The sequence below is a fragment of the Pteropus vampyrus genome, unplaced genomic scaffold, assembly GCF_000151845.1.
Source record: "Pteropus vampyrus isolate Shadow unplaced genomic scaffold, Pvam_2.0 Scaffold78, whole genome shotgun sequence".
Classification (NCBI taxonomy): domain Eukaryota; kingdom Metazoa; phylum Chordata; class Mammalia; order Chiroptera; family Pteropodidae; genus Pteropus; species Pteropus vampyrus.
In genome coordinates this window covers 1,420,222-1,433,727 of record NW_011888859.1, presented here as the reverse complement: position 1 = coordinate 1,433,727, position 13,506 = coordinate 1,420,222, and the positions used below count along the sequence as shown (strand labels likewise).

The 13,506-nt window shown below is 39.4% G+C and overlaps 1 protein-coding gene across 1 annotated transcript in view; it reads right to left on the bottom strand.

Annotated features, from left to right (window-relative positions):
- ESR1 (estrogen receptor 1) overlaps positions 1–13,506 on the bottom strand; it is a 222,861-nt gene that overhangs the window by 198,375 nt on the left and 10,980 nt on the right. Inside the window, exon 5 of the mRNA XM_023532162.1 lies at positions 5,535–5,696. Within this exon, the coding sequence (XP_023387930.1) occupies positions 5,535–5,696 (162 nt within the window). The remainder of the gene's footprint in view (positions 1–5,534; positions 5,697–13,506) is intronic.

Genomic DNA, 13,506 nt, shown 5'->3' with positions numbered 1-13,506 from the left:
AGAAAATAACGTGTCGCTAATGTTCACATACAAGGGTTCTGAAATTCTTTATGCACAAAGAACATTAGCATTTGACATTCAGAACTTAAGGCTCTCTGTAAAATGTCAAGAGGTTTTCCCATGCACTTAAGAAAACTATCTTCACCCCAAAATACAAGCAAGTGTTGATTTTCCACACTAATGGGAAACAAGAATAGCCTGGCGTACAGTTCCCTAAAAACCTCATGTAGTCAACATCTTTTGATCTTTCATCAGTTACTAAGGTGTAACCAAATGACCTGATTTGAGTTTCATCACTTCCTTGTCTCTACTCACACCAATTTCTTGCAAGTGCTAATGAACAGTGAGGATAAGAAGCTCGAAATGAGATGCAAGAAACCAAGCATACAGATGACACAAAAGAGGTAAGTCAAGAGAGCTGTGGTTTGACACCACACCTCTGTAAAACAAGTCTGATTTCTCACCTAATTTCCACAGAATATATGACACGATATTAAGAAAATAATTTGCTCATACGCAGACATGTTAAGAAGTGCATTCATTCAATCAACAGCTTTGCTTAAGCATCTACTTACTACCAGCCAGGCAGCGAGCATCCTAAGTCAAAGGACAGACACAAAAGGAGGGGTAGAAAGAGGAGGAGGGATAAAGAGAGAGCAAACAGAAGGAAGAGAACAAGGGTAGCTCTGTCCTAGGAAAAGAGACGACTCAAAGAAGAAGACTTGAGTCTTTGGGAAAAAGCATGCAGGCTGAACTCCAAATATCAAAAACAACCCTGTTCCAACCCTGGCCTCTGGTCTGCTTTTGAACGTGATCCATAAATCATTCAATTTATGATCCTAGTCAAGAGAGAAGGACAACATATCATCATATAAAAACTCCATATGAACATATCCAGATTTGCAAATGGAAATTTGTACTTACAGAAATTATTTGGGAATCTGTATGTCATTAAGGATCACATTGCTGCAGATGTAATAAGCTTCAGGATAGAATGAGAGAGGCAGGGTACTATGGTAGGAAAGTTCTAGACTGAGTCAGAATTCCTGGGTTCTAGATGAAACACTGCCAATAACAACTGCATGGCTTAAGTAAGTCACCAAACTTTCTGGGTCTCGGTTTCTTTGTAAAATGAAAAGTCTCAACTATGTTTTCTAAATTCCTCTCTAGCTCTACAAATGTGTGACCATGATTCTGTCCTATACTTCTAAAACTAACAATAACATCTATGATCAGCTAGAATTTCTTCACAGCATCTCGTGAGTGCACAGCCCGTTTTTTAAAACTCTTTCCCAAGAGTAATAAAATGCATAGAAATGAGTTGAGAAGAAGAAAGAGGTAGCACCGCATTTACGTTTGCTCAGCACTCCCTGCCACGACTGATCAAAGATGGCAAACATCTATGCTATCAGAGGGAGCCGTCAGTGATCGCTGTTGTATTTCTAACTGTTAAAATGACTTTCCCACAAAAACGCCGCTTCTCTAATGTGAGGGATGAGAAAACCTGAAAAAAGAAAGAACAACAAAAAAAAACTAGAGAGAAGGAAGACAAGAATTGTAGAGACAAGGAAAAGGGGGAGAGTACTTCTGTATATTTGACATTTCCTTAGTTCGCTGAGCTCTATCAACAATGATTGAGGCGGGGACCTAAATAGGAGAAAATATGGCTGCTATATCAAAAGCAAAGGAAACCTAATTCATCTCCTGTGGTTCTGCCAGGTGCCACGCATGGCTGGAAAGACTTTCAAAGCGAACGAGCAATTCTGGAGTAGGAGACAATCTGGATATGGTTTAACGTGGTCCTTCTGCACAGAACAACTTCTTCCACAGTAAGGTGACATTTTTAAACATAATCAGCCACCAGAAATGTTAACGCCTCTGGGCAAGTACTAAGGGCTCCGTTAGGTGTGAAAGTTAAATCCTCAGGATTAGACTTCTTTGCTGTTCCTATCCACTCTACAGGAAGCAAGCTCAAAGTGCCACCTATTCTTTCGCTGATGATACAACAAAGAAAATGTCTTGCTTACTTCTAAGAAGACATAGTAGATCACTCTGCAGTGTAGCAATGACAACATTTGCAGATCATGTCATCTGAAGCCACAAGAAATACGAGGGATACACCGATAGAGCCTCACACCATTTGGATCTCCTGGTGGTAAGCTTTGGCATTCACACTCAGCTTCTCCACTCTGCTGCCTCCATACCTGTACCCGCATCTTCTCGCCCCCCACTCCCCACACACACACACACACTGCATTGCAATTACTGGCTACACATGTTAGAAAGTGGAATCCTTGTGAGCAAATCTATAAGAGACAGCCAATAAATCTTCTGACTTTATTTAAATTGAATTCGATTTAATAATTCAATTGAATTATATAGAACTCATCCCATGATAGTCCTTGAGATAATTAAAAATACCTTGAGAGGTTAATGAATCAGTCCTGATATGTGCCCAATTGCCTGTTCAAATTTCTCATAGACAGAAATAGGTAATAGAGCAAAAGAAAATTCGAGTTTGGATAAGTCACTCGCAGTTTGTCAGAATTTTCTAAACCACTATCTAAGAGACTTTAGAATAAGTTACTTAACATGTAAGTAACTCTATGCTACTTTTCCTAATTTGAAAATAGAAATAATAGTATTTTCTCTAGGTAGATGACTGGTGGCTTTGAATAATGTTTATGGAAAGAAACTAAAAATTCTGAAGCCAGATGTTAATGTTAACCTTTAAAACATATTAAACATATTTCAAGGTCATAGATAGTACAAACTTCCACCTCTGAAGTACCTATCAATTCAAATTGTTGATATTTAAAGAAATAATGTTAATTTTTTAAATATGATAATAATAATAGAATTGTGTTTTTAAAATTGTCTTCATCCTTTAGAAATATTTACAAATAAAATACCACTGTCAAAGCTGGGTGATGAGTACATGAAGGCTCATTATACTGTTCCATTTCCGTAAAGGTTTGAAAACTTTCACAATAAAAAGTCAGATCAGGTCATTTCCCTCTTCAAAACTCACTACTGGATCTCCAACCTGGTTGGAGTAGAAGCCAGAGTCCCAACAATGACCTACAAAGGTCCCCTCACTCTGACCCCTACAGTCCTCTGCATACTCCCTTCCAGCTTCTTACTCCTCCCCTGTCATTTTGGCCTCTCTCTTACACACTCCAGGTTCCCACCTCAGCGACTTTTCACTGAGGTCATGTTGGCCTGAAATAATTTTCCATGGATACCCTCATGGTACCATGTCCTTCCCTACTTCAAGTCTTTGCTTAAATGTCACCTTAACAATGGAAACTTTACTGATTTGTCTTATTTGTTCATGGGTCTGTTCCCAGTGCCTAGAACAGTGCCTGCTGTGGAGTAGCTGGTCAATAAATATTTGTTGAATGAATGAATGAATGAATGGGCAAACTGGATCAACCATCAGTAAACCTAGGTGGAGCTTTTACAACATCAATAGAGTGGTCACTCAAAACCAGTCTGCCAAACAGTGATTGCAATTACTTCTTAGACCGATGGCCCAATGTGGTGCCCAGGAAGTCAGTAAAGTTTTCTAAAGCCTGAGTCTCAAGTAGCTGGGACTTTCTCCCGATATCAAGCTGAACCCACACTCCACCAAGCAGCTGGTCACCAACACCAACTACCTGACCAGTGTGATGGACACCTAAGCCTGCAGCCGTCTGCACCCACTAAAAGGCCGTGACACTCTTGAAGACTGAACCCAAGGATTACGCAGGTCAGCAAAGGCTCGCCCTGTTGCCTCACCACTGCGGTGGCTACTTATGGAGTCAAAACTACTGACCCCTCACACACACACCTGACTCAGAAGAAGGTCAGGACTTAGGGTTCAGGATCACAGCAAACTGTCCAGAATGGAGTTGCTCTAAAAATCTGCCCAGGATTGGTTCATTTGTACAATCAGATAAAGGTTGTACAAGCCACTATGGAAAACAGTCTGGAGGTTTCTCAAAAAATTAAAAATGGATATACCATTTGACCTAGCTATTGCACTTCTGGGTATTTACCCAAAGAAAACCAAAACGATAATTCATGAAGACCTATGCACCCCAATATTCATGGCAGCACAATTTACAATAGCCAAGATATGGAAGCAACCTAAATGCCTATCAGCAGATGATTAGATAAAGAAGTTATAGTTCATATATACAATAGAATATTACTCAGCCATTAAAAAAATGAAATTCTACCATTTGCAATGACATGGATGTACCTAGAGGTTATTATGCTGAGTGAAATAAGTCAGACAGAGAAAGATAAATACCATATGATTTCACTTATATGCAGAATCTAAGAAACGAAAAGAACAAACTAATCAAAAACAGAATCACAAATATAGAGGACAATCTGGCGAAGGCCAGAGGGGTGGGGGTGGGGGAGGTAGGAGAATGGCGTGAAGGGTTAAAGAAGTACAAATTACTAGTTGATAGATGGTCACAGGGATGGGGAGCACGGCACAGGGAATGCAGTCAGCAGTAATGTAATGGCTAGGTGGAGGGCCAGGGGAGAGAAGGAGCAATTAGGGGGATCATTTTGTGAACTATATAAATGTTCGACCAATTTACTGTATACTTGAAACTAATAAAATAAAATTTTTAAAAAAGGTTGTAAATTAGAGGAATGGTATTTAAGAGGAATTTTCAGATGATTTTTAAAATCATATGGAACCAATAAATACTGTGAAAGGAAAACAAACAAATGCGAATGGCTGCTCTGTTCCTCTTGGAAACGTGAGTGTCTCAGGCCTTTTGGCACAGGCTGGCGTGTTCTCGCCTCCGCCTCTGCACAGCAGCCTCTGGAGAGGCCTCTGGTTCCTAGACAGTGTCCTCTGATGGTTTTGTCTACGCAGCAGAATCAGAAGCAACCTGCAATCCCTGGGGATAAGGGCTCAGAGTCCCAGCCTCTACCTCACCTACTCTAACTTGGCCTTGATCAGAAGAAAATCAACGTTATCTATCTTTATTACTTTTATAAGTGGTATTTATAACTTTTTATATTTAACTCTGAAATACTCTTCCTGATTCTTCTGCTAGATTTCTGCAAAGTATACGCATGCTAGGAAGCCAAAAACAATCAACCAAACCAGTCTTCGAATCACTAACGCTCTGCTCCCCAGTGCTCTGCTCAAACCTGGCTTTCATCCAGTTGAAGTGAAATCACTCAGCTACCAGCCAGCGGCCTCCGCTGCCACCCGCTGCCACCCACTAAAGCAGTGTTTCCTAAGTGACAGAGAACCATGGAGAACAGTTCTAGCCTTGTTCCAACCCTTCTTCCTGGCTACCTTGGAGTATGAGGCTGGAAGTGCTTTAAAGGGTTAGGACTGAGTAAAAGGAAATATTTCCAAGGACTTGGGAATTCTCACTCACGCTCCATTCACTATGGTCTCGCCGAAAAGACTGGAGAGAATTTCCCCCCAGGAATCACTCGTGCGTAGTTATCTGGCCATTTCCTTATCTCACTGATTCCCAGGCACCTGTTTTTTCACATCTTGACTTCTTTACCATCCCCCTTGTAGCCACGCAGTGCAGATCCCCGGTGACACACCCCATCCCGACAAGCCCATCTGCAGCCATGCATCCAGGCGCCTCGTGCAGCTCTCTGTCTCTCAAGCCATCATGGCCAAGCTCAAGTTCCCCTGCTATCAGTTCAGCCACCCCAACATGCTGCAAACCGAGGAGATGGAGTAAGGCAGAGTGTAGATCAGTTTCATGCTTTGTCTAATAGGAGTTGTAGTTTTTCTTCTACATCTTTCGCACTTTAGAGAGCATTTAAAAGAATTATTTTTCTAAACTACTATTTCCTGAAATCCAATAATGTTGCAAAAAGTAAGAGAATTCCCTCAAAACAACCAAGAAAACTGTTATTTCTATAATATTCACTATATTACTCCCTCACGAAAGTTACCTAATTATTAATTGTAAGATTGAGGTCTCTTTTTAACGAGATCCAACTCCTTCATTTTCTCCTCATTGTAATAATTTGCCTTGTATTTCAATTCCCTTATCTTTTCAAGGAATAGAATGAACATTTAGGTCATTCTGTATTTATTTTAAACCTAGATCCTTAATTGTGATCAATAATGATGACAAAAATAAGTGTGCAAATTCTACATCAGACTGCCCTCTTTCCTAGTAGAAAAAGACAAGCAGGCATCTGTGTACTAGCTAGAAGGATAACCTTAAAAGATAACCTTCAGGCTTCAAAAGTGAAACATAGTAAAAAAGAAAAAGAAAGAAAGAAGGAAAGAAGGAAGGAAGAAGAAAGAAAGAAAGAAAGAAAAAGAGAGAGAGAGAGAGAGGAAGGAAGGAAGGAAGGAAGAAAGTAAGGTAAGTAAGTAAGTAAGTATGTATGTATGGAAGGAAGGAAGGAAAGAAGGAAGGAAGCACGAGGCAACATGGCTAGGGCTGCCAGATTCAGCCAATAAATATGCAAGATGCCTAGTTAATTGAATTTCAGATAAACAACAAATGTTTTTTATATGACGTTTTATAGAATGTATTCGTATAATAACACACGGAACATAATTATACTAAAACATTCTTTGCTACTTATCTGGAATTCAAACTTACCTGGGCATCCTATATTCTACTTGGCAATCTGAAATACGGTGCTTTTCAAAGAAGGCAATAGAGATACAGGAGTCCAGCAGAAATTAGAGTTGAGCTCAGGACAGTGGGGAAGGTTAACCATCGCAGGCTTAACCATGTTTTTCTCATCAAGAGACAAAAGTCTGTTTGGAACAAAATTAGGCCATTTTGAAGGTGGGCCAAGGAGATATCACATTAAATTAATGTTCACCCATTTACTAAAATTACCCCAGAGTTTAAGAAACTAATGCACCTTCTGATTCACATAGCTTAGCCACAAAGAGCTCACTCACGGGGAAGTTCTGTCTAGCACAGTACCATGAGGCACGTGGCTTTAATTGATCTTTCTCACTTTCTGTCCACCTGCTGTGTGGCTCTCTTTCGTGTAGATGCGATTAGAAAGTTTTAGCTTAAACTTTGAGAGGATTAAAACAATCATCTTCCAAGGAGAAATATTGACTTAGAAAAAGTTGCCACGGACCTAATCGTCAGGCCTGTGTTTAGCACCACCTGGCTGCAAGGAGTCACCACAATGCAAAATGCGGGGCGAAAGCCTCTCAAAATATCACTCTGATAGTTTCGTTCCCAGCTCCTTAGTGGAAATCATTCTGCTGAGCAGGTGTTGATATCATTTGCACAACCAGAAGAAAACATGTTTTGGTCTACAATTTTTCACGAAAAAGAAAAAAAGTGGGAAGGGCAAGCTCAGGAGCTCTATACTAACTTTTATCACCTCAAACTGCTTTCCTTTTACACTTATAAAAGTCAAAGAATGTTAATAAAAAGCATATTTAATTCCTATATGCTTTTTTTACAGTGTCGTGAATTATAAGATTATTGATATCTCCTTTTCACATATTTTAATTGACAATTTTAACAGTTCTTTAACTCATTAAAAAATTGAAAGTGAAAAAATACTATGGTTTTGTTTAATCATAAATTGTATAATTAAATATATATGATTTATATATATACGCTTTATAATAAATTTCTACAGAGTAAATGGCGTCAAACCATCTAAGTGTAGTACAGTTATAGCCCATCAGCCATACTCTTCATTAACACATGTACCAGGAACATTAATTATACTTATGACATAGGGTCCCATCAATTGCTATTCTTATTAAACTTACATTTCCTTTCCTAGAACAATATTAAACTGCAAGGGGAAAATTTTAATAGTAAACAGTGCATAATCAACATTGGGTTTAGTAATTAGCCTCAAAGAAGACACACGTTTTTCAACATAGGGACCATGTGACGAAAAAATTTCTATGGGAACCTGGCTGCTGGATCAAGTATGGATTGAATTTTTTTTTTTATTTTTCTAACACCAAGGTGAAATACCTATTATGAAATAATGCAAGTTCCGTTTTCACAATGGCAATTGTGGAATAAATATAGCACCAAACTGCTTCAGAAATCTGAAAGGAGTAGGTATAAATCTCCAGAGAAATCTGGAAAGTAATTTCTTAGCTTTAAGCCCTGGAAACATAATAGGGACACAAGAAAGGAAATCTTCAGTCACAATGTAAGCAAGATATGCTTATTAGAACTGAGAGGAAATCATCTAAATGTAAGTAGTATAAGAAATAAGTTTCCACTAGATCCTTAAAACTGAAGTGGCAAACCAAGGTAAAAAAATTCTTACAGGGACTATATATCAGTTAAGCAGATGCCTTGTCTAAACAGGCATAGCCAGCATATTCACTTTAGCCATCAATATAATTTTGTAGCGATCAGCATCAGGCAGTCAGTCCTTCATTCCACTTTGCCTGAGCTCCCAGTCTACATGGTCGAACTACAACAATGAGTACAACATGGCTTCTACGTCCTCAGTGAACAGAGGCTGGTTATCCCCCTCCATTTGCTAAGTCTGAAGTAGTGGGCTGGAGGCAGACATAGGTTCTAGTCCTGACTCTGCCTGCACTGGCTGGGAAACCTTGAGAAAGATATTTCATCTCTCTAGACTTCAATTGCTCCACTTAGAAAATACGGGGGTAGGAGCACATCATGCCTACGGTCTCTCCTAGATTTAAAACGCTGTGGTTTTACGATTTTATCTGTGTAAAGAGAGGAGTGGACCAAAGGAACACTATAATTCTGCCCAGATTTTAAATGCAGAGAAATTTTCACATGCAGAAAAATGCATAAGGTTGCTATCAGGGAGTCTTTGTAGAATTTTATTTAATGACTCCTTCTGATATTAGAAGGGAAAACATTCCCCTACTTAATGGAAAATTGTTTGAACGTGCTTTTAGCAAGCACCATAAAAATAGCCATTTCCCATAAAACTAAAAGAAGTAGCCTCAGGACTTAGTCTAAGATTAAATCATTGTCACAACTAAATATAAAGATATTATGAGGAATTAACACACCAACTGCCAAGTAAATCTGTCCGTGATGGAAGACATCCTGTCAACTTCTCTGCATAGTAGAGTAGGATAAAACCTGAGCTCCAGAGTCCAACTTCTAGATTTAGAATCCCCATTACCAGCTGTGTGACCTTGGGTAAGTCACTTCCCATCTCTAACTCTTAGTTTCTCCACTCATAAAATGAGAATATCAGTACCAGCCTCTCATGGTTGGTATAAGGATTCAATTAAATCATTATTTGAGGCTTTCAGCATGCTGCCTGGTGTACTATGCTCAAAAAATACCAGCTGTTGGTATTATTAAAGTTATTTCTCGGATTCTTAACAAACTAACCTTATTTTGTTAATTCAGTAACTTGGATCTATAAATTACTAAGCATTTATTCTATTCAAGGAACTAAGCTGAGCTGGAACTGTAGGGAGTACTAGGGAACAAGAATCAGCATCTCTTCATGGCCTTGCCCACCCTTCTTTGCCTGGCCAAATCTTCCTTCCATGAAACCTTTTTGGACTTTGGCATCAATAGATGGGGGCCTCCATCCGGTTAGCTGTCCCTCCCCTGTGCCCCTAGTGGTCTTTTCTCTATCACTATTCTTATTCCACTGTTTTTCAGTGGTCTATACACTTGTCATGTCTCTCACTAGGCTACAGTGACTTTGATAGATGAAGTGTCCAATCTCTGTACCCACTATAGATGTCAGTACATGATTCAATAGAGCTTGCTGAGTGAGTGAATATATTCATTCATTGACAAAACCTATTAAATTACACTAATCTACCCATAACCATAATGAAAGACATTCTACAGTAATTTCCGAAATAGAAGTACCAACAAAGGGAGCTATATGTGTACAATGAACACTGAAAGAATGCCAAGTAGAAAAGCCACCTGGTAAAAGGTGGCATTTGAGCTGAACCTTTGACTTCTGAGTGGAATCAACTCAACAGAGATGGGACAAAGAGGAAGAAACAGTACATATTAGAGATGGAGGTGACTATGAAGAATAGAAGTGGGAAAGTACCATTTAAATACGGTTTTGAACCAGATCTTCATGGAGTGACAGGGGTAGGTCAGTTGGAATCAAATTACAAAGGCTTTGAATGTCACGCTTTGGGACATGCATGAGTTCTGTGACTAGTGAGAAGCCACTGAGACTTCTTTAAGAAGGAGAGAAAGGACCAGCTCAAGTATGTACTTTGGTATATCAAGTATGCTCTGGTAGCAAATGGAAAAATTAACTAGAGTTTAAAAGCTCAAAAACTGAAGACCCAGTAAGGAACCTATTACAGTCATAATAGAGAGCTGGCCATGAGTAGAGAAAGGAGAGAATGACATGCAAGATACTGGAGAAGAAATTTCTCATCTGTGTTTTTAAGAAGTACTGGAAAATGACTGGTACTGCATCTCTGTGAACTACACTTGTTCAACACAAAAATGCTAGGGCCTGTGAATGCTTCTACAAATCACTTGATAATTTCCCTAGAAGTTTCCTAGTGTTAAACACAGATTTCTTAGAAGAGGGTTGGACTCCCTATAGAAAAGTGACTGTGGTTTCCTCAATCACAATCACTGAGCATCAAAAATAAAGAACAAAGAACCGGTGAGTCCTGAGCCAGTGGTTTGACAGGCCCTCATTGCACGAGGCCTGAAACCTGGATATCCAGTCATGTGGGACCTGCAGGAGACCCCCGTTCACTTCTTACCTTAGGAGTTGAAATTTATACATGTTTCTAAGACTTCAAAGATGCTTTTAGCTGCCTCTTCTGGGCAGAGTCACATGAGGAAAAGATCAGCCTTAAGAATTGAACAATGTGGGAAAGCCTCACCGAACCATGCCCTGGGCCTAACATGCCCTAGGTGGTGGAGGGCCAGAATGTCTGCTTTCCTTATCAATAAATGAGCCTTCTAAAATGTAAAAGGATGGGGCGGGCATTAAAAATAGCACGCATTCGATTTGCGGAAAGTATTCTGCATACTTGGTGACAGCAAGGAGCACGTGAGGAATGCTTATATTAAGTCCTCCACTTCAAAAACTTCAAGGCACTTTCCAAACACACAACTGGAAAATCTATGCAATCAACCAATTTACTGATATTTAGGATTTTAAGGTTATATTAACAATACTAGAGTTTGGTGTGTGGCAACTACCTGAAAAACTAAAAGAAAGAGCATCTTACTGGGGAAGAGAGGAAGTTCAAGAGCTTCGATTACTTTCGATTACCTAAACACGGAACAAAAATCTAAATCATGCAGGCTAATCAGCATAGGTGTATATTTACATATCTATGTTTTAGGTTGTGTCCAAATTTCATCTTCGTATCCTATGGCAAAGTCTGCAGCCTCATATTCTTTCATTTTGCTTTCTTTGTATCAAGCCAATATCCAATGTAACTGCCTTCTTCAAATCTTATTTTGGTAAGATAAGGAATAGAAATTAATGTTACTGTCATCTTGCTCCTTGGCACTCATTTGATCCTTTGCTTCCGATACCCAAGTGGCCCAATGAAACGAAGACTTGGAAATTGGGTAGCCCTGGGTTTGAACACTCTTCCTCAGGGTTAGAGCAAAACCCTGAGCACCTGCTAGGTTAGGATCTCTCCCAACCACACAACCCCATCTTTACAAATGAGATACATAGTTGTAGGGAGATTAAATGTGATCACATTTAGAGAAATGCTGTCAGACTGTAAATTAGTGGACTACACAGGAGAAAAGCCCAAGGAGTTTTCAGTTTTGTTTTGTTTTTCTAAATGGCTTATTCCCGCTTCAACCCCAGAGCAATTATCAGAACCACTAACATGTGGCTCAGGTCTCAAGAGTTTTTTAATCATCTAGATAATTCTGAAATTATCCTTGATTCTAATGTGCAGCCAGGGTTGAAAATCCACTTTTGTAGACATTCTGTAAATGTTAGCTTCTGCCTCTCTTTTTTTTACCAGTTCCTTTTTCCTAAATCACACAGAAATTTCCTCCTCGTCTTGCTCTCAGTCCATCATAGCTTCTTCAGAAGCTGCTTTCCTCAGTTTCAACTACTTCCCTCCCCGGGATTGCTTCAGTCCAGTTACTTAATGCCCCTCACTCCCGTCATTGATTGATTTCTATTTCTTCCTTTGGAGTTGACTACAGTTGCCCTGTTTTGTTTTTCTCATACAGTACTCAGCGTATATTAAGCATTCCGAAAAATTCTAGCCTCTTGGTTTCTTTAGGAAAAGTTTAACTTCTAATCACAAAAGAGTATTAAAGTTGGTCCTTTGAAGACAAAATAAGCAAATATAGGGACATTATGAGCATTCCAGACTCAAAAAGCTCTCACGGTCACCTTCTTCAGTGTGGAGTTGCCAATTTCTGTCTGAAGAAGTAATAAAAAAGAAATAATGGCTTGCTATGTCCTGGGCATGTTTTAAGCCTTTGATGCCTATGAAATTCTTTAACCCACACAAAAACCGAAAGACATAAATCCTGTTTTGATTGGCATTTCACAGATGAATAAGCTGAGACACATGAGCCAGAGGTCACAACTAGGCAGGATTCAACCAGAAACATAAGCTGCCTGGCTCCCCAACCTGTGCCTTAGTCATTCTATTATATAAACCAATTCTCATTATTGGTCATGATTATGTTCTATAAAGTAGCCATGAACACAGAATCAGTGAACACTGAACCATCTCCCTTAGGTGGAAATACAGGGTTAGGTTCTTGTGAGCCTCTGGTCATAATATTTTCTTCAGCTAATCAATACATAGCCTTGCTGTGTGTGTGTGTGTGTCTCTGTTTAAAGACATTTTATTTAACATACGTCATTGATTCATTAACATTGATTCATGGCCAACAGCACCATAACTCACGCCTGAGCAAAGTCTGTCTGACACATGTATTTTCTCAATAAGACCGTCCATCACAGCCTTCTTGTGCTTAGGAACACTAGACAGCACTTCGGTATTACCCTCGGGGTCATTTTTAAACAGCAAAATTACCAACAAAAGCACGAGATGCAAAAAAGAAAAAAAAAAGTGGCACTAAATAGACCTCGAACAGGACACTTGTTTAGAGTAAGAGAGATGAAATAAGAAGGCAGAGCATTGCCTCGTTTGACCTCAGCTGGAAATGTGCATGTCGATGACTCAGATTTTTCACCATTCTGTCCATGTCTGTGAGTGACCGAGAAAGTGTCATGAGTATTGATCTGGAGGTTATAAATAAATTTTAGAAAGTAGGCAAATTCGTAAATACAGAATCCAGAAATGATGGGGATGGACTGGACTTGGAATGTCCCGTGAAGTTCTTCTTTATCCTTTTATTTCTAAGAGGGGGGATTCACAAACCCCCTACATTCTTCCAATCACATCTAAAGACACATCCTAAACGGGATTTCTTATAGACAAGAGACCTTAGCAGATCGGTATAACTGGTGCTTCCTGCCCACTACTACCAGCCATTCATTCAACTAACCAGCATCTCAGGACTGTTACGTGCCAGGCACTTTGCTGAGGGCTGAGAGAAATACAGTATC